Source organism: Eptesicus fuscus, chromosome 13 (assembly GCF_027574615.1).
Source record: "Eptesicus fuscus isolate TK198812 chromosome 13, DD_ASM_mEF_20220401, whole genome shotgun sequence".
Taxonomy (NCBI): Eukaryota; Metazoa; Chordata; class Mammalia; order Chiroptera; family Vespertilionidae; genus Eptesicus; species Eptesicus fuscus.
In genome coordinates, this window is record NC_072485.1 from 43061278 (window position 1) to 43080500 (window position 19223).

The 19223-nt window shown below is 39.1% G+C and overlaps 2 protein-coding genes across 2 annotated transcripts; both read right to left on the reverse strand.

Moving 5' to 3' along the window:
- Window positions 1-2896: 2896 nt before the first annotated feature.
- LOC129151257 (olfactory receptor 52R1) lies at window positions 2897-3841 on the reverse strand. Its single transcript, XM_054725475.1, has one exon. The coding sequence runs from the start codon at window positions 3839-3841 to the stop codon at window positions 2897-2899; it is 945 nt and encodes a 314-aa protein (XP_054581450.1).
- An 8257-nt stretch (window positions 3842-12098) lies between these two features.
- Window positions 12099-15852, reverse strand: LOC129151261 (olfactory receptor 52R1-like). Its single transcript, XM_054725486.1, has 2 exons — window positions 15811-15852; window positions 12099-13043 (listed from the first exon to the last, which is right to left on the reverse strand). Exons 1-2 carry the CDS (start codon window positions 15850-15852, stop codon window positions 12099-12101), a joined length of 987 nt encoding a protein of 328 aa, XP_054581461.1.
- Between the last annotated feature and the right edge of the window lie 3371 nt (window positions 15853-19223).

The window sequence follows — 19223 nt, forward strand, 5'->3', positions numbered from 1 at the left end:
TCTTTTTCTCTCTTCCTTTCTCTAAAGACCAATAAACATCCTCAGGTGAGGATTAAAACACATGTTCAAAGAAAATTATTTAAAAATCTAACAATTTTATACAAAGCCAATCTATCAATAAAGTATAGGATCTAAGAAAATATATTCTTTGAGACAAGCAGGAACACCGAAAATTTATCATTTTCTGCATCCATTTGTTTCTGAATAAAAGTGGATTATGTGCTTCAGCAAAATGAAACAGATATCCAATAAAGTTCAACTATTGCTAACCAACTACGAGTGGAAATTACTCCGGAGTGCCATGTAAAGTAATTCAGAAGTTAGAACTCAGAAGTTCAGAACTCAGGCTCCATCCCAGACATAATGAATTAGAATTTTCATTTTAATAAGGTCTTGAGGTTATTTGTAGTCACTAAATTTTGCAAACATTTAACTACCATTCTGAGTAAACAGCAGTAAGTCATGAATGGGATGATGAAGAAAGCCTGTCTTTATCCTGCTAGCAGGCAAAATGGAAGGTAATTTGAATTTCAGAGAAAACAGAAAGTGGTCTTAGAAATCCCCAATCCAGCCCTAATCGGTTTGGCTCAGTGGATAGAGCATCAGCCTTCGGACTGAAGGGTCCCAGGTTGGATTCTGGTCAAGGGTATGTTTCTTGGTGGCCGGCACATCCCCAGCAGGGGGTGTGCAAGAAGCAGCTGATCGATGTTTCTAACTCTATCCCTCTCCCTTCCTCTCTGTAAAAAAAAAAATCGTTAATATACATAAAAAAAAATGACTAGAGGGGCTGAAGCAAAGGAGAAAGGTAACAATACACTAATTGAGGTATGTTGAAAAAATATAATACACTACTCATCTATAATAGGAAATAAACTACTCATACATGTAACAGTATAGATGGATCTGTAAAATTTTATAGAGAAAACAATGCCACACTCCACTCAAAAAATATATCATTTATTTTTATATACATATATAAAGTTCTAGTGAAAGAAAAATTAATCCACAGTGAAAGAAATCATGTCAGTGTCTACCTGTTTGGGGTAGAAGGAAGTGATTGGATACAAAGAGTTAAAATAAATCTTTATGAAGTAATGGAAATGTTCTATATCTTAATTGGGCTGGTAGTTACATAGGCATTAAATGTTTCAGAACTCATCAAACTATGTATTAAAATATTTTCATTTTATTATCTCAAATTATTCAGTTTTACAAAGAAAAAAGGGGGAGACTCACAATCATTAACTGATTTGCTGATAAGGGAATAAAGATCCCTTACAAGTCTAAACTTTGGAATTATGAAAAGGATCCTGCAGAATATTCATTAATTTGGGGGCACTTTAGGCTCCAATAGCTATTTCTTTTGGGAGAAGCAACCATATTGCTGATTCCTCTTAAAGCACCTTTATCTAATGGTGGTTTTAGTAATATAAAAGCCTGAATTTTAGAATCTTCTTTACTATTGACTTAGACAGGAGAGTGGTAAATAGGGTAAAAACACAAATGTAAGGATTGTAACCAATATGTTACCTTTTTTGAAATGATGGTATTATGGGTGTATGAAATTGTCCAAACTCATAAAAAATGTATTTAATGTATGCAAGTTTTTGCATGTTAAATATACTTCAATAAAGTTGGAAAAAATAAAAGAACATAATTTTATAAAATAGCTTAAAGTTTTAATTTTAAAGGAAATTGAATATTCATAAATATCATAATATCTAGTGACTTTTTCACTACTTTTAACTACATAAGAGAATCTCCTTTCTCAGTCTTTTCCCAAACTTCTTCATTTTGATAACCATTGCCATCAGGAAATCAGCAAATTTTGTAAAGAGACCAACTCAGAATACCTAATCCTAATTGTTAGCAGTCTCAAGTACTTGTGATTTTGGAAAATTTGCATCTAGATTTTCAAGTTTTACTGGAACTTAATCTATTCCAGAGTCCCTCATCCTTGCAGATTGCCCACTCCACTCCCCTAGACTTTGGCACTTAATTAACTTCTTTTGTACACTTTTGTTGTTTCAATTACTTTTTCATACTAAAATTAAAGTTCCTCAAGAGAGGATAATTTTTAAAAGATACATAAATGAGCAAAAAAGTAATTAAAATACCACAAATCTTATTACTTCGCGTAGCTGTTATTAGCATTTGGATGTATTTCCAGTCTTTTTCTTTGCACATGTATTCCTTTTTTTTACTATTGGCATCAGCCTTATGGGCAATTGTTCTTTTTCCCCCTTTAATATTATACCTTGACCATTTTTCACACCCTTAGACACTCTTTGCAAATATAATAGTTAAATGACACATGCTATTCAATTGCTCATTGCATTATCAGGTTCCTTATAGATTAATTTTGGAATGTTTTTCTGGTTTTGTTTTTATAAATAATAAATATAATAGTATACACATCTTTGTACTTTTTTTAACATCCTATTTCTATAAAGAGAGTCCAATATAGGGAAAATATATGTACTTTTAACTGTTTTGATGGAAATCTTATACTCTATATTAAACAAGGTATACCAACTTAGTGTTCTACAAACAATGTAAAAATAATTTTTACTTTAGTGGTCTGTGGAAGATAATATACTTTTAGTGGTCTGTGGAAGATGATATACTTTTCAAAATCTTCACTCATTTTGGAGATAAACATGTTTTGCTGTTTTCTTGTGATGATGAACATAGGTCAACTCAGCATTTCTCAGAGAAGTCTTCCTCTGGCCATGCTGAAAATTGTCTCCTTTTACTTCTGGAAGGTTGTCCACCTCTGGGTCAGTGGTTCATAGAAATGCCTTAGTGATGAGATATGATGGCCTGGCCAACTTTCTGCATTTATGTCCCAGAGCAGTGAGGTGATTGGGGTGGCTGTGATGCCGTGCACTTGGGCTCAGGGGTCTTTTCCACAACATCCTTGAATAACCCTGTCCCTGATTTGTTTGGTTCTAACTCCATAGATGATGGGATTGAGCATGGGAGGCACCAGTAGATAGAGATTAGCAAACATGACATGGACCACTCGGGGCACACGATGTCCAAAGCGATGGGTGAGGAAAGTAAAGAGGGCTGGGATATAAAGAGCCAAGATGACACAGACATGGGAAGCACATGTACCAAAAGCCTTGAGCCGGGCTTCGCCAGCGGGCAACCCCAGCACAGTCCTCAAGATCATCGCATAGGATATGCTGATGACTATCATATCAAAGCCGACCACCGAGAAGGCCACGAAGAGTCCATATGCACGATTTACTCTGGTATCAGCACACACCAACTTCAACAAAGCCATGTGCTCACAGTATGACTGAGGAATGATCTGGCTGGGGCAGAAGGGCATTCTGGAAACCATAAAGCAGAAGGGGCTCACCCACAACAGCCCTCTCATCATTACGATTGCCCCCAGTTTACCCACAGTAGATGGGGTCAGGATACTCGAGTGACGAAGTGGGAAGCAGATAGCCACATAACGGTCCAAGGCCATTGCCATGAGCACCCCAGACTCCACGGAAGAAAAGGCATGAATGAAAAACATCTGGATGAGGCAGGCATGGTATTCAATCTTATGAGCATGAAACCAGAGAATAGCTAGCATTTTAGGTTGGGTGGAAGAGGAGAGGACCAGATCAGTGACAGCCAGCATGGCCAGAAAGAGGTACATAGGCTCATGCAGGGTGTGGTCAGTTCGAATTATGTGAAGAATAGTGATATTGCCAACTACAGCCACCACATACATGACACAAAATAGGAAGGCGATCCCAAAGTGGGAATTCTCGAGTCCAGGGATGCCAAGCAGGATGAAGGACAAGGGATGAGAAGACTTGTTCCCTGAAGCCGACATCTCAGGATGGTTAAGTTGTTCTCCATTGGGAAGGTAGTAATCTACTCTCTGCAGGTGATAATCAAATAAGTCAAGTAAATTATTATTTATAATTTCTTGGAAGGAGCAATTGAATAATAGGGCAATAGCATTTAAGGATACACTAGGATATTTAAACTATTTTAATAAATAAAAATTTATAACATAAAGTGATGCTACTCTTGATTCTTTATTCATATTTATGCCATTAAAAATCGGGTCAGAACATACTAGCTGTAAGTGTAACTTTTTTATAAGGACATTTTTTTTGAAAGTAGAATCTACTAAGGAAAAACCATATTGACAAATAATGTCATAATAATTCTCACCCTTTTATTCTTTAGAACTAACAACTGATTTGTTTAACTTTTCCCCTAGGTCCTTTTTATCCCTTTGTTTAAGCCACTTGCACAACTTTCAGGGTGGGAAGCCAGCAGGGAAATGCAATAAATCAGTGCCTTGTACATGACTTCACATCCGTGCTTTTGGTCATACACTGTCTCTGCTAGATAATGATTGATTAGGGCACTCACCCTGGTGGAATAAAGCAGAGATTGTTGCCTTCTTATGACAAAGACATATATGAAAGTTACTTGCAAAATTATATACAGAATTATAGACAGATCTGCATTTGAACACAGAATCTCTGCCACATCACTGGAGTGGCTCTAGAGTATGCCTCTAGTTGGTCTTCTGGGTATGGGCTGCTTTCTCTAAGATGTCATCTTTATTAGTTTCTGCCTATGAGCTTCAAAGGCGAACTCAACTGTTCTACATACTTTTTTGGGGAGTGGTGACTCTTCTCAGCCCATTTTCAGCTACTCACAGTGTGCAGTCTCTTTTACAAGCCACTTTCTCTTCTCTGCTGCAACTATACTCCAGACTCTCCAATGGCCTCCTCACAGACTAGAGCTCTCCCATAAGAGATGCTTCTCAGTTTTCATTCCATTGACTCTGATTTTCTGCTCTAAGATTGTCTTTCTTGGTTGAATAACAAAGCAGTAGAGCTGACCTAGGACCCAAGTCTGAAGTGGAACATGAGGGCCCTTGACAGGTATTTCTCTTTCCTCTCTGCATTTTCTGCTGCTATGCCATGGAATCAGCAATTCCCTTATCATTTTTTTCTCTCAGGCTTACGAACTCCACATTCAGAGTTATATAAGCCATGGAGAGTGGACAGGGAGTTAACAATCTCTGATCATGTTTGTGCAGTGCCTGAGGTTTTCAAAAGTGTTTCTGTGGAGAAGACACGTTATCTGGGTTAAGGGATGGAAATATACATTCTCTAAAGGAAGAGTATCATACTTTCCCCTTTTCCCAGCATTCTTTCTTCCTTTCCCTGATTTTAAATATTTCCTCCTTCCCTCCCCTCCATGGGCTAGAATGCTTGTGAGCATAGTTCATACTGAATGATGAAACTGTCATCTTTTTCAAATATTCTAGCTAGGGTGATCACACAATGAACTTCAGATTCAATTTATCTTTTCTAACTTGTGGGAACTTGGCATGGCTTTTGTTTCAGGAAATATGCTTATTAGAACTATATTCTTACACTGATAGATCTCCTTTTTAATCTCTGATTATGAATTTAATCTAGCTCCGGTACCCACTGGCTCTGTGGGGCCTCAATTACTGCACTCATTATGTAGAAATAGTTATGTCCATTAGTTCAATGGTGTTGCTCAAGCCTAAAGGGATGAAAGGAAAAGTGCGCTGAGATCTTGCTAAGAAATAGCTTCAGGGACATTTAGATTCCGTTTTCCCATGTTGTGGTATCTAAGACTACAGCATAGAACAGCAGTGCTGGAACAGGGTGAGGTTCAGGTCCAGCCACCTTTGTGCAGGGATTGCACATGGAGGTGGTCTTTCTATTCTTCTGGAGTTTCCCTGAAAGACAGTTCAAGCAGTGAGTCTTCTCAGAAGGAAGCTCAGCAGTTATGGATATCTGTATTGGGAGCCCCCAGTGAATCAGGCCATTCTTCACAGAACACATCTTACCTTCCAGCATCTTGGAGCCTTGGTGAGTCCTACTTCTCTCAGGGAGGGGCAGAGATAACTGGGGCACAGGAAACCACTCACCTTGAGCTGTGTTTTATCTCTGACCAAGCTTCCCATGACCATGAGCACCTCTAACTGGCTTCTGGGATTCAGTCATTAGCATAGACCTCAGATTAGGGTCTATTTAAAGGTCTATTGAAGTCTGGCCTTTCCCTTCCCCCAAGCATTAGTTCTCCTCCTCTTCCTGAGCCCCACTGCCTCATGTGTTGGCTTCCTCTGAGACTAGAGATTAAAGCTGGAAGCATTAACCCCTAATTTTCCCCTCTCCTCTGTGTACACAAGTACAAAACTAGGGGATTTAATGCATGTGTCAGAGGGTGTGTTGTTGAGATTACACGAATGTGAGTTTATCTGTATGAAAGTCATTTTTGTTAGTCAGAGTATGTACACTTATAAGTGAAGGAATATTTTGTGCAATGTGAAAGTGTGCTGATATGTCATGTGTCCTTGTGTTTATGGAAGAATAGACCAATACATTATTGAAAAAATGATAGAAACTAGAAATAATTCCAAACATAATTAACTGATTTTCAGCAGAGATATCAATGCAATTCAGTGACAGAAAAATGTCTTTATGGTACTAGAACAATTGGATAGCTGCATGAAAAAACAAAATGAACCTCAACTCCTATTACTTTAATATAAAAAATCTTTATTTGAAATGTAATATAAACCTACTTTTGAAAGTTAAAAATGTAAGGATTCTAAAAGAAGAAAAATATGATAATATTGTCATAAGCTTAAGGAAAGCAAACATTTCTTAGGCAGGACATAAAATACATTAGCCATAAAAGAAAAAAAATTAACATTAAAGTTTATTTTAAAGAGTCTACTTCCAACGATTTCATAATAAATATGAAAAGGCAAGCAACAGATAGAGAAAATATTTACAATGCTTTAGCTGAAAAAAATAAGGCCTTACAATTAATAGAAAAATAAACAACTCATTAAAATTTTAAGGAAATGATTTAAACAGTAACTTCACAAGGTAGGTAAAGGAATGGATTTTACATATATTGTATATACATATGAAAAGGTGCTCACCATTATTATTATAGGGAAATGAAAAGACTCAAACCACAATGAAAACCAATGCAAACTCACTAGAACAACTAAAATGAACTATAATGATAACACTAAGTATTGGCAAAAATGTGGGCCAATGGGAGCACCCATGCACTGAATAGAGCCACATCAGGAACATTTCTGGCAATTTCTTTAAATGTGTTAAAGTCAAACATCTTTTTGACCAAGGAATTTCACTTCTAGTTGCATACCCCAAATAAATGGCTTATATATACATAAAAAATGTTAAAGAATGTATTCATAGCAGGTAAAATGTGGAAACAACTAAAGAAATCTGTCAATCAATTAGATAAATTTTGCTACATTTAGTCAATAAAATACTACTCAGCAAATAAGGAAAAGGAAGAAAGAACTGGGGTGGAGCAGGGGTGAGGGAGAGTATATATAGAAACTAGAGGCCTGGTGCATGGGATTCATGCACAGGTGGTGGGCGTGGCCTGTGGGGATGGGCCTGTCTTGGGACTGCTGCTCATCCTAGTCCAGTGATGCCAAACCTATGACATGTGTGTCAGCACTGACACGCGTAGCCATTTCTGATGACACGCGGCCGCATACTAAGGATGAAACATTTGCTGCTCCTGAGAATGAAACATTTGCGACTAGAGTCTTGGAGTAGGTTTTTTCCTCAAAGTGACACACTACCCGAGTTATGCTCAGTTTTTGGGCGAAGTTTGACATACCAAGCTCAAAAGGTTGCCCATCACTGTCCTAGTCAGTCAAGTGGCACTCCCACTGTGGGAGTGCACTGGCCACCAGGGGGCAGCTCTTGTGTTGAGCGTCTGCCCCCTGGTGGTCATTGTGCATCACAGCGATTGGTCAACAGGTCGTTCTGCTGTTTGGTCCTGGGCTTTTATTATCCTATATAATAATCCTATATAATAAAAGAGTAACATGCAAATTAACCCTAATGGTGGAATGACCGGTTGCTATGATGTGCACTCACCACCAAGGGGCAGATGCCCAAACCAGAAGCTGCCCCCTGGTGGTCAGTGTATTTCCACAGGGGGAGTTCCACTCAGCCACAAAGCAAGTGCAGTGGTGGTGGCGGGAGCCTCTCACGCCTCCACAGCAGCACTAAGGATATTTGACTGCCACTTAGGCCTGCTCCCACTGAGGGTTCCCGGGCGGGCCTAAGCTGGCAGGTGGACACTGCGCCCTCTCCTCTCCGAGGGGTCCTGTACTGCGAGAGGGTGAGGCTGGGCTGAGGGACTCCCCTGAGTGCACAAATTTTTTGTGCACTGGGCCTCTAGTACTGTGGAATTCAAAGCACCAAGGATAAAGCATAGAGCCTAATGCTTTAAACTTAGGGAGATGACCTGCAAAGGAAGCCAGTAAGTTTAGTTTTTGTCTGACAGGCCTAGCAGTGAATAGGTGAGATTTGTTTAATAGTATCTACATGCCAGATTGTATTCTAAAGATTTTAAAATTACAAAATTACTTATTCTCTACAACAACTTCATGAACTTGGTCTCAACATCCTCATTTTTTTTAAAAAATATATTTTATTGTTTTTTACATGGAGGAAGGGAGAGGGATAGAGAGCTAGAAACGTCGATGAGAGAGAAACATCGACCAGCTGCCTCCTGCACACCCCCTACTGGGGATGTGCCCGCAACCAAGGTACATGCCCCTGACCGGAATCGAACCTGGGACCTTCCAGTCCGCAGGCCAACGCTCTATCCACTGAGCCAAACCGGTTTCGGCAACATCCTCATTTTACAGGTAGAGAAACTAAGGCACAGACAGGTTAAGTTTCACAGTGTACTTATACAGACGCAGAACTTTAGCTCTAGTCTTATTCACTATGTTAAACTAAACCTTAAAATATTCAGAGAAAGCCATGGCCAGTGGCTCAGTTGGTGGGAGCGTGGTCCTGTACAACAAAGGTTTTGGGTTCAAACCCCAGGCAGGTGTATACAAGAAGCAACCAATCCATGATTATCTCTCACATTGATGTTTCTCTCTCTCTTCCTTCCTCTCTCTAAAACCAATAAACAGGTGTGGCTCAGTGGTTGAGGATCAATTTAGGAACCATGAGGTCACCGTTTGGTTTCAGGTCAGGGTACATGCCTGGTTGTGGGCTCTCCAGTGGGGAGTGTGCAGGAGGCAGTGGACCAATAATTCTCTACCCATTGATATTTCTATCTCTCTCTCCCTCTTCCTTCCTCTCTGAAATCAATAAAAACATTTTAAAAATCAATAAATACCTCTCTCTTTTTCTCTCTTCCTTTCTCTAAAGACCAATAAACATCCTCAGGTGAGGATTAAAACACATGTTCAAAGAAAATTATTTAAAAATCTAACAATTTTATACAAAGCCTATCTATCAATAAAGTATAGGATCTAAGAAAATATATTCTTTGAGACTAGCAGGAACACCGAAAATTTATCATTTTCTGCATCCATTTGTTTCTGAATAAAAGTGGATTATGTGCTTCAGCAAAATGAAACAGATATCCAATAAAGTTCAACTATTGCTAACCAACTACGAGTGGAAATTATTCCGGATTGCCATGTAAAGTAATTCAGAAGTTAGAACTCAGAAGTTCAGAACTCAGGCTCCATCCCAGACATAATGAATTAGAATTTTCATTTTAATAAGGTCTTGAGGTTATTTGTAGTCACTAAATTTTGCAAACATTTAACTACCATTCTGAGTAAATAGCAGTAAGTCATGAATGGGATGATGAAGAAAGCCTGTCTTTATCCTGCTAGCAGGCAAAATGGAAGGTAATTTGAATTTCAGAGAAAACAGAAAGTGGTCTTAGAAATCCCCAATCCAGCCCTAATCGGTTTGGCTCAGTGGATAGAGCGTCAGCCTTCGGACTGAAGGGTCCCAGGTTGGATTCTGGTCAAAGGTATGTTTCTTGGTTGCCGGCACATCCCCAGCAGGGGGTGTGCAAGAAGCAGCTGATCGATGTTTCTAACTCTATCCCTCTCCCTTCCTCTCTGTAAAAAAAATCGTTAATATACATTAAAAGGATGACTAGAGGGGCTGAAGCAAAGGAGAAAGGTAACAATACACTAATTGAGGTATGTTGAAAAAATATAATACACTACTCATCTATAATAGGAAATAAACTACTCATACATGTAACAGTATAGATGGATCTGTAAAATTTTATAGAGAAAACAATGCCACACTCCACTCAAAAAATATATCATTTATTTTTATATACACATATAAAGTTCTAGTGAAAGAAAAATTAATCCACAGTGAAAGAAATCATGTCAGTGTCTACCTGTTTGGGGTAGAAGGAAGTGATTGGCTACAAAGAGGTAAAATAAATCTTTATGAAATAATGAAAATGTTCTATATCTTAACTGGGCTGATAGTTACATAGGCATTAAATGTTTCAGAACTCATCAAACTATGTATTAAAATATTTTCATTTTATTATCTCAAATTATTCAGTTTTACAAAGAAAAAAGGGGGAGACTCACAATCATTAACTCATTTGCTGATAAGGTAATAAAGATCCCTTACAAGTCTAAATTTTGGAATTATGAAAAGGATCCTGCAGAATATTCATTAATTTGGGGGCACTTTAGGCTCCAATAGCTATTTCTTTTGGGAGAAGCAACCATATTGCTGATTCCTCTTAAAGCACCTTTATCTAATGGTGGTTTTAGTAATATAAAAGCCTGAATTTTAGAATCTTCTTTACTATTGACTTAGACAGGAGAGTGGTAAATAGGGTAAAAACACAAATGTAAGGATTGTAACCAATATGTTACCTTTTTTGAAATGATGGTATTATGGGTGTATGAAATTGTCCAAACTCATCAAAAATGTATTTAATGTATGCAAGTTTTTGCATGTTAAATATACTTCAATAAAGTTGGAAAAAATAAAAGAACATAATTTTATAAAATAGCTTAAAGTTTTAATTTTAAAGGAAATTGAATATTCATAAATATCATAATATCTAGTGACTTTTTCACTACTTTTAACTACATAAGAGAATCTCCTTTCTCAGTCTTTTCCCAAACTTCTTCATTTTGATAACCATTGCCATCAGGAAATCAGCAAATTTTGTAAAGAGACCAACTCAGAATACCTAATCCTAATTGTTAGCAGTCTCAAGTACTTGTGATTTTGGAAAATTTGCATCTAGATTTTCAAGTTTTACTGGAACTTAATCTATTCCAGAGTCCCTCATCCTTGCAGATTGCCCACTCCACTCCCCTAGACTTTGGCACTTAATTAACTTCTTTTGTACACTTTTGTTGTTTCAATTACTTTTTCATACTAAAATTAAAGTTCCTCAAGAGAGGATAATTTTTAAAAGATGCATAAATGAGCAAAAAATAATTAAAATACCACAAATCTTATTACTCCGAGTAGCTGTTATTAGCATTTGGATGTATTTCCAGTCTTTTTCTTTGCACATGTATTCCTTTTTTTTACTATTGGCATCAGCCTTATGGGCAATTGTTCTTTTTCCCCCTTTAATATTATACCTTGACCATTTTTCACACCCTTAGACACTCTTTGCAAATATAATAGTTAAATGACACATGCTATTCAATTGCTCATTGCATCATCTGGTTCCTTATAGATTAATTTTGAAATGTTTTTCTGGTTTTGTTTTTATAAATAATAAATATAATAGTATACACATCTTTGTACTTTTTTTAACATTCTATTTCTGTAAAGAGAGTCCAATATAGGGAAAATATATGTACTTTTAACTGTTTTGATGGAAATCTTATACTCTATTTTACACCAACTTAGTGTTCTACAAACAATGTAAAGATAATTTTTTCTTTAGTGGTCTATGGAAGAAGATATACATTTAGTGGTCTGTGGAAGATGATATACTTTTCAAAATCTTCACTCATTTTGGAGATAAACATGTTTTTACGGTTTTCTTGTGATGATGAACATAGGTCAACTCAGCATTTCTCAGAGAAGTCTTCCTCTGGCCATGCTGAAAATTGTCTCCTTTTACTTCTGGAAGGTAGCCCACCTCTGGTCAGTGGTTCATAGAAATGCCTTAGTGATGAGATATGATGGCCTGGCCAACTTTCTGCATTTATTTCCCCAGAGCAGTGAGGTGATTGGGGTGGCTGTGATGCCGTGCACTTGGGCTCAGGGGTCTTTTCCACAACATCCTTGAATAACCCTGTCCCTGATTTGTTTGGTTCTAACTCCATAGATGATGGGATTGAGCATGGGAGGCACCAGTAGATAGAGATTAGCAAACATGACATGGACCACTCGGGGCACACGATGTCCAAAGCGATGGGTAAGGAAAGTAAAGAGGGCTGGGATATAAAGAGCCAAGATGACACAGACATGGGAAGCACATGTACCAAAAGCCTTGAGCCGGGCTTCGCCAGCGGGCAACCCCAGCACAGTCCTCAAGATCATCGCATAGGATATGCTGATGACTATCATATCAAAGCCGACCACCGAGAAGGCCACGAAGAGTCCATATGCACGATTTACTCTGGTATCAGCACACACCAACTTCAACAAAGCCATGTGCTCACAGTATGACTGAGGAATGATCTGGCTGGGGCAGAAGGGCATTCTGGAAACCATAAAGCAGAAGGGGCTCACCCACAACAGCCCTCTCATCATCACGACTGCCCCCAGTTTACCCACTGCAGATGGGGTCAGGATACTCGAGTGACGAAGTGGGAAGCAGATAGCCACATAACGGTCCAAGGCCATTGCCATGAGCACCCCAGACTCCACGGAAGAAAAGGCATGAATGAAAAACATCTGGATGAGGCAGGCATGGTATTCAATCTTATGAGCATGAAACCAGAGAATAGCTAGCATTTTAGGTTGGGTGGAAGAGGAGAGGACCAGATCAGTGACAGCCAGCATGGCCAGAAAGAGGTACATAGGCTCATGCAGGGTGTGGTCAGTTCGAATTATGTGAAGAATAGTGATATTGCCAACTACAGCCACCACATACATGACACAAAATAGGAAGGCGATCCCAAAGTGGGAATTCTCGAGTCCAGGGATGCCAAGCAGGATGAAGGACATGGGATGAGAAGACCTGTTCCCTGAAGCCGACATCTCAGGATGGTTAAGTTGTTCTCCACTGGGAAGGTAATCTACTCTCTGCAGGTGATAATCAAATAAGTCAAGTAAATTATTATTTATAATTTCTTGGAAGGAGCAATTGAATAATAGGGCAATAGCATTTAAGGATACACTAGGATATTTAAACTACTTTAATAAATAAAAATTTATAACATAAAGTGATGCTACTCTTGATTCTTTATTCATATTTATGCCATTCAAAATGAGGTCAGAACATATTAGCTGTAAGTGTAACTTTTTTATGAGAACTTTTTTTTAAAAAAGTAGAATCTACTAAGAAAAAACTATATTGACAAATAATGTCAGTAATTCTCACCCTTTTATTCTTTAGAACTAACAACTGATTTGTTTAACTTTTCCCCTAGGTCCTTTTTATCCCTATGTTTAAGCCACTTGCAGAACTTTTCAGGGTGGGAAGCCAGCTGGGACATGCAATAAAACTTCCTTGTACATGACTCCACATCCGTGCTTTTGGTCATACACTGTCTCTGCTAGATAATGATTGATTAGGGCACTCACCCTGGTGGAATAAAGCAGAGATTGTTGCCTTCTTATGACAAAGACATATATGAAAGTTACTTGCAAAATTATATACAGAATTATAGACAGATCTGCATTTGAACACAGAATCTCTGCCACATCACTGGAGTGGCTCTAGAGTATGCCTCTAGTTGGTCTTCTGGGTATGGGCTGCTTTCTCTAAGATGTCATCTTTATTAGTTTCTGCCTATGAGCTTCAAAGGCGAACTCAACTGTTCTACATACTTTTTTGGGGAGTGGTGACTCTTCTCAGCCCATTTTCAGCTACTCACAGTGTGCAGTCTCTTTTACAAGCCACTTTCTCTTCTCTGCTGCAACTATACTCCAGACTCTCCAATGGCCTCCTCACAGACTAGAGCTCTCCCATTAGAGATGCTTCTCAGTTTTCATTCCATTGACTCTGATTTTCTGCTCTAAGATTGTCTTTCTTGGGGTGAACAACAAAGCAGTAGAGCTGACCTAGGACCCAAGTCTGAAGTGGAACATGAGGGCCCTTGACAGGTATTTCTCTTTTCTCTCTACACTTCGTGCTGCTATCCCATGGAATCAGCAATTCCCTTATCATTTTTTCTCTCAGACTTATGAACTCCATATGCAGAGTTATATAAGCCATTGAGAGTTGACAGGGAGTTAACAAACTTTGATCATGTTTGTGCAGTGCCTGAGGTTTTCAAAAGTGTTTCTGTGGAGAAGACACGTTATCTGAGTTAAGGGATGGAAATATATATTCTCTAAAGGAAGAGTATCATACTTTCCCTTTTTCCCAGCATTCTTTCTTCCTTTCCCTGATTTTAGATATTTCCTCCTTCCCTCCCCTCCATGGGCTAGAATGCTTGTGAGCATAGTTCATACTGAATGATGAAACTGTCATCTTTTTCAAATATTCTAGCTAGGGTGATCACACAATGAACTTCAGATTCAATTTAACTTTTCCCCAAAATATAATCTAATATGTGAGAACTTGGCATGGCTTTTGTTTCAAGAAATAATCGTTATTAGAACTATATTTTTACACTTATAGAGCTCCTTTTTTATCTGTATGAGTTTAATCCAGCTCCAGTACCCACTGGCTCTATGGGGCCTCAGTTATTGCACTCATTATGTAAAAATAGTTATGTCCATTAGTTCAATGGTGTTGCTCAAGCCTAAAGGGATGAAAGGTAAAGTGCGCTGAGATCTTGCTAAGAAATAGCTTCAAGGACATTTAGACTCTGTTTTCTCATGTTGTGGTATCTAAAACTACAGCATAGAACAGCAGTGCTGGAACAGGGTGAGGTTCAGGTCCAGCCACCTTTGTGCAGGGATTGCACATGGAGGTGGTCTTTCTATTCTTCTGGAGTTTCCCTGAAAGACAGTTTGAGCAGTGAGTCTTCTCAGAAGGAAGCTCAGCAGTCATGGATCTCTGTACTGGGAGCCCCCAGTGAGTCAGGCCATTCTTGCCAGAAGACATCTTGCCTTCCTGCATCTTGGAGCCCAGGTGAGTCCTACTTCTCTCAGGGAGGGGCAGAGATAACTGGGGCACAGGAAACCACTCACCTTGAGCTGTGTTTTATCTCTGACCAAGCTTCCCATGACCATGAGCACCTTAACTGGCTTCTGGGATTCAGTCATTAGCAGAGACCTCAGATTAGGGCCTATTTAAAGGTCTATTGAAGTCTGGCCTTTCCCTTCCCCCAAGCATTAGTTCTCCTCCTCCTCCTGTGCCCCACTGCCTCATGTATTGGCTTCCTCTGAGACTAGAGATTAAAGCTGGAAGCATTAACCCTTAATTTTCCCCTCTCCTCTGTGTACACAAGTACAAAACTAGGGGATTTAATGCATGTGTCAGAGGGTGTGTTGTGATCACGAATGTGAGTTTATCTCTATGAAAGTAATTTTTGTTAGAGTATGTACACTTATAAGTGAAGGAATATTTTGTGCAATGTGAAAGTGTACTGATATGTCATGTGTCCTTGTGTTTATGGAAGAATAGATCAATACATTATTGAAAAAAATGATAGAAACCAGAAATAGCTCCAAACATAATTAACTGATTTTCAGCAGAGACATCAATGCAATTCAGTGACAGAAAAATGTTTTTATGGCACTAGAACAACTGGATATCTGCATGGAAAAAAAAATGAACCTCAACTCCTATTACTTTAATATAAAAAAATCTTTACTTAAAATGTAATATAAACCTACTTTTGAAAGTTAAAACTGTAAGGATTCTAAAAAAAGAAAAATACGATAATATTGTCATAAGCTTGAGGAAAACAAACATTTCTTAGGCAGGACATAAAAGACATTAGCCATAAAAGAAAAAAAATTAACATTAAAGTTTATTTTAAAGAGTCTACTTCCAATGATTTCATAATAAATATGAAAAGGCAAGCAACAGATAGAGAAAATATTTACAATGCTTTAGCTGAAAAAAATAAGGCCTTACAATTAATAGAAAGATGAACAACTCAATAAAATTTTAAGCAAACGATTTAAACAGAAACTTCACAAGGGAAGTAAAGGAATGGATTTTACATATACTGTATATACATATGAAAAGGTGCTCACCATTATTATTATAGGGAAATGAATAGAATCAAACCACAATGAGAACCAATGCAAACTCACTAGAACAACTAAAATGAAATATAATGATAACACTAAGTATTGGCAAAAATGTGGGGCAATGGGAGCACCCATGCATGGAATAGAGCCGCATCAGGAACATTTATCTATCTATCTATCTATCTATCTATCTATTTATTTTTTTAATTTAATAAATCTTTATCGTTCAGATTATTACAATTGTTTCTCCCCCCCTTCCCCATATCTCTCCTACACCCAGTTCCCAACCCCTTCCCTCTGCCCTTACCTCCCCACCACTGTCCTCATCTATAGGTGTATGATTTTTGTCCAGTCTTCCCGTATCCCCCACACAGACACCTCTTTCCCCGTGAGTATTATCAATCCACTCCCATTCTATGCCCCTGATTCTATTATATTCCACCAGTTTATTCTGTTCCTCAGATTTTTAATTCACTTGACTTTTAGATTCACTTGTTGATAGATATGTATTTGTTGTTCATAATTTTTATCTTTACTTTTTTCTTCCTTTTCCTCTTTTTAAAGAGTACCTTTCAGTATTTCATATAATACTGGTTTGGTGGTGATGAACTCCTTTAGCTTTTTCTTATCTGTGAAGCTCTTTATCTGCCCTTCAATTCTGAATGATAACTTTGCTGGGTAGAGTAATCTTCGTTGTAGGTTCTTGCTATTCATCACTGAATATTTCTTGTCACTCCCATCTGGCCTGCATAGTTTCTGTTGAGAAATCAGCTGATAATCGTATGGGTGCCCCCTGTAGGTAACTAACTGTTTTTCTCTTGCAGCTTGTAAGATTCTCTCTTTGTCTTTTGCCCTTGGCATTTTAATTATGATGTGTCTTGGTGTGGTCCTCTTTGGATTCCTTTTGTTTGGGGTTCTGTGTGCTTTCTTTCACCAGGTGGGGGAAGTTTTCGGTCATTATTTCTTCAAATAGGTTTTCAGTGTCTTGCTTTCTCTCTTCTTCTGGCACCCCCATAATTCTGATGTTGGTTCGCTTGAGGTTGTCCCAGAGGCTTCTTACACAATCTTCAACTTTCTGAATTCTATTCTCTTCTTGCTTCTTTGGAGGAGTGTCCTTTGCCTCTTTGTATTTCAAATCTTTGACTTGATTCTTGCGTTCCTCTAGTCTGCTGTTGGGTCTCTGTATAATATTTTTTATTTCAGTCAGTGTATGTTTAATTTCTAGTTGGTCCTTTTTCATATCCTTGAGGGTCTCATTAAATTTATCGGCTTTTTCCATGAAATTCTTGAAAAACCTTCTAACTGTGGTTTTGACCTCTATGTCCGGACAGTCGTTTGTTCTCCTCCATTTCTTTCATTTGTGATCTGTTTCCTTGTCTCCTCATTTTCGCTGCTTCCCTGAGTTGGTAGGGTAGCTTTGTGTACTAGGTGTCCTATTGGTTCAATGGGTCAGCCTCCCAGTTACCTGAGGTGAACACTCTTGGTGCACCCCTTTGTGGACTGTGTGGACAGCCTTGTTGTAGTTAAGTGTTGATTGTTGTTGGTGTCACTGGGAGGAATTGACCTCCAGGCCTATTGGCTGTGAGGACCCTCTGTGTCCATAACAGAAGAATTGCTGTGCTGAAGACATATTTATGGGACAGGTCTTGTTCCAGTAGGGCTTTGGTGCTCACTGAGTCTGCCTCTTGAATGTGTCCGTTATAAGAGTAGTTGAAATCTGGTGTCATCTCACACCAATCACTAGATACGCTACTTTCTGGATCTCCAAAGGGGAGCAGGTCAGCTACTGTCTGAGGCCCCCCAGCAGGAGCTACAGCAAGAACTATAGTTTTCTCCTCTTTGCTTGAGGTTTGGCGGTTTTGGAGCAGTCTGACTAGAGCTGCAGTTTATTTGTCTAAGCTTCCACAGAACAGGCCATTTATATGCAAAAGCTGCCGTGTGGAGCCTGGGCAGGTTTGTAGAATGTGCGGGGCAGGGTCTCTGGGTGGGGCAGGGTCTCAGGGCATCACTAGGCTAGGGCGTGGCAAACGGCAATGGCTCCCGTCAGCCGTCTTTGCCTTTTCGCGTTTCTAAGTCCCTGAACCCCGCGTTCCAGCGCAGTAAACAATGATTGCTGGGCGAATTTCTGCAAAAAAGTCACTCTCACTTTCTGACCTGATGGCCCACAGTCCAGCTTCTCCCCGTAGGCGTCTGGGTCCCCCGCGTGTCCCCAGAAACTGGATTTCAGAGTGATCGGGAGCTTGTCTCCCTTCGGGTTGGAAAAAAGCCACGTGCCCAGTCACCCACCACCAGTCCGATTCGCGCGCCTCTGAACCTCAGCTTTTCAGTGTTTGTGCTCCTTTCTCTTTCCTTCTTAGTTGTAAAACTTCCACTCAGCCAGCTTTCCCGTGGTTCTGGGTGGTAGACGTTTTGTCTTTTAGTTGGAGTTTTGAAATTGTTGTGCGAGGTGGCAGTTTAGTTGTTTACCTTTGCCGCCATCCCGCATCAGGAACATTTCTGGTAATTTCTTTAAATGTGTTAAAGTCAAACATCTTTTTGACCAAGGAATTTCACTTCTAGTTGCATACCCCAAATAAATGGCTTATATATACATAAAAAATGTTAAAGAAATGTATTTATAGCAGGTAAAATGTGGAAACAACTGAAAAATCTGTCATTCAATTAGATAAATTTTGCTACATTTAGTCAATACAATGCGACTCAGCAAATAAGGGAAAAGAAGAAAGAACTGGGGCGGGGGTGGGGTGAGGAAGAGTATACATAGAAACTAGAGGCATGATGCAAGCGATTTGTGCACAGGTGGTGGGCGTGGCCTGTGGGGATAGGCCTGCCATGGGAGTGCCACTCATCCTAGTCAGTCAAGTGGCACTCCCACTGTGGGAGTGTACTGACCACCAGGGGGCAGCTCCTGTGTCGATAGTCTGCCCCCTGGTGGTCAGTGTGCATCATAGCCATTAGTCAACAGGTCGTTTGGTCCTGGGCTTTTATTATCCTATATAATAATCCTATCTAATAATAGACAAATATGCAAATTGACCGCACCTTCGCTACACATAAGCCACGCCC

Coding starts and splice junctions, on each gene's coding strand:
- LOC129151257 (XM_054725475.1), bottom strand. CDS start 3,841: ATGTCGGCTTCAGGGAACAAGTCTTCTCATCCCTTGTCCTTCATCCTG.
- LOC129151261 (XM_054725486.1), bottom strand. CDS start 15,852: ATGACAATATTATCGTATTTTTCTTTTTTTAGAATCCTTACA. Junction 13,044..15,810: donor CTTTTTTTAGAATCCTTACA/GTTTTAACTTTC, acceptor AACCATCCTGAG/ATGTCGGCTTCAGGGAACAG.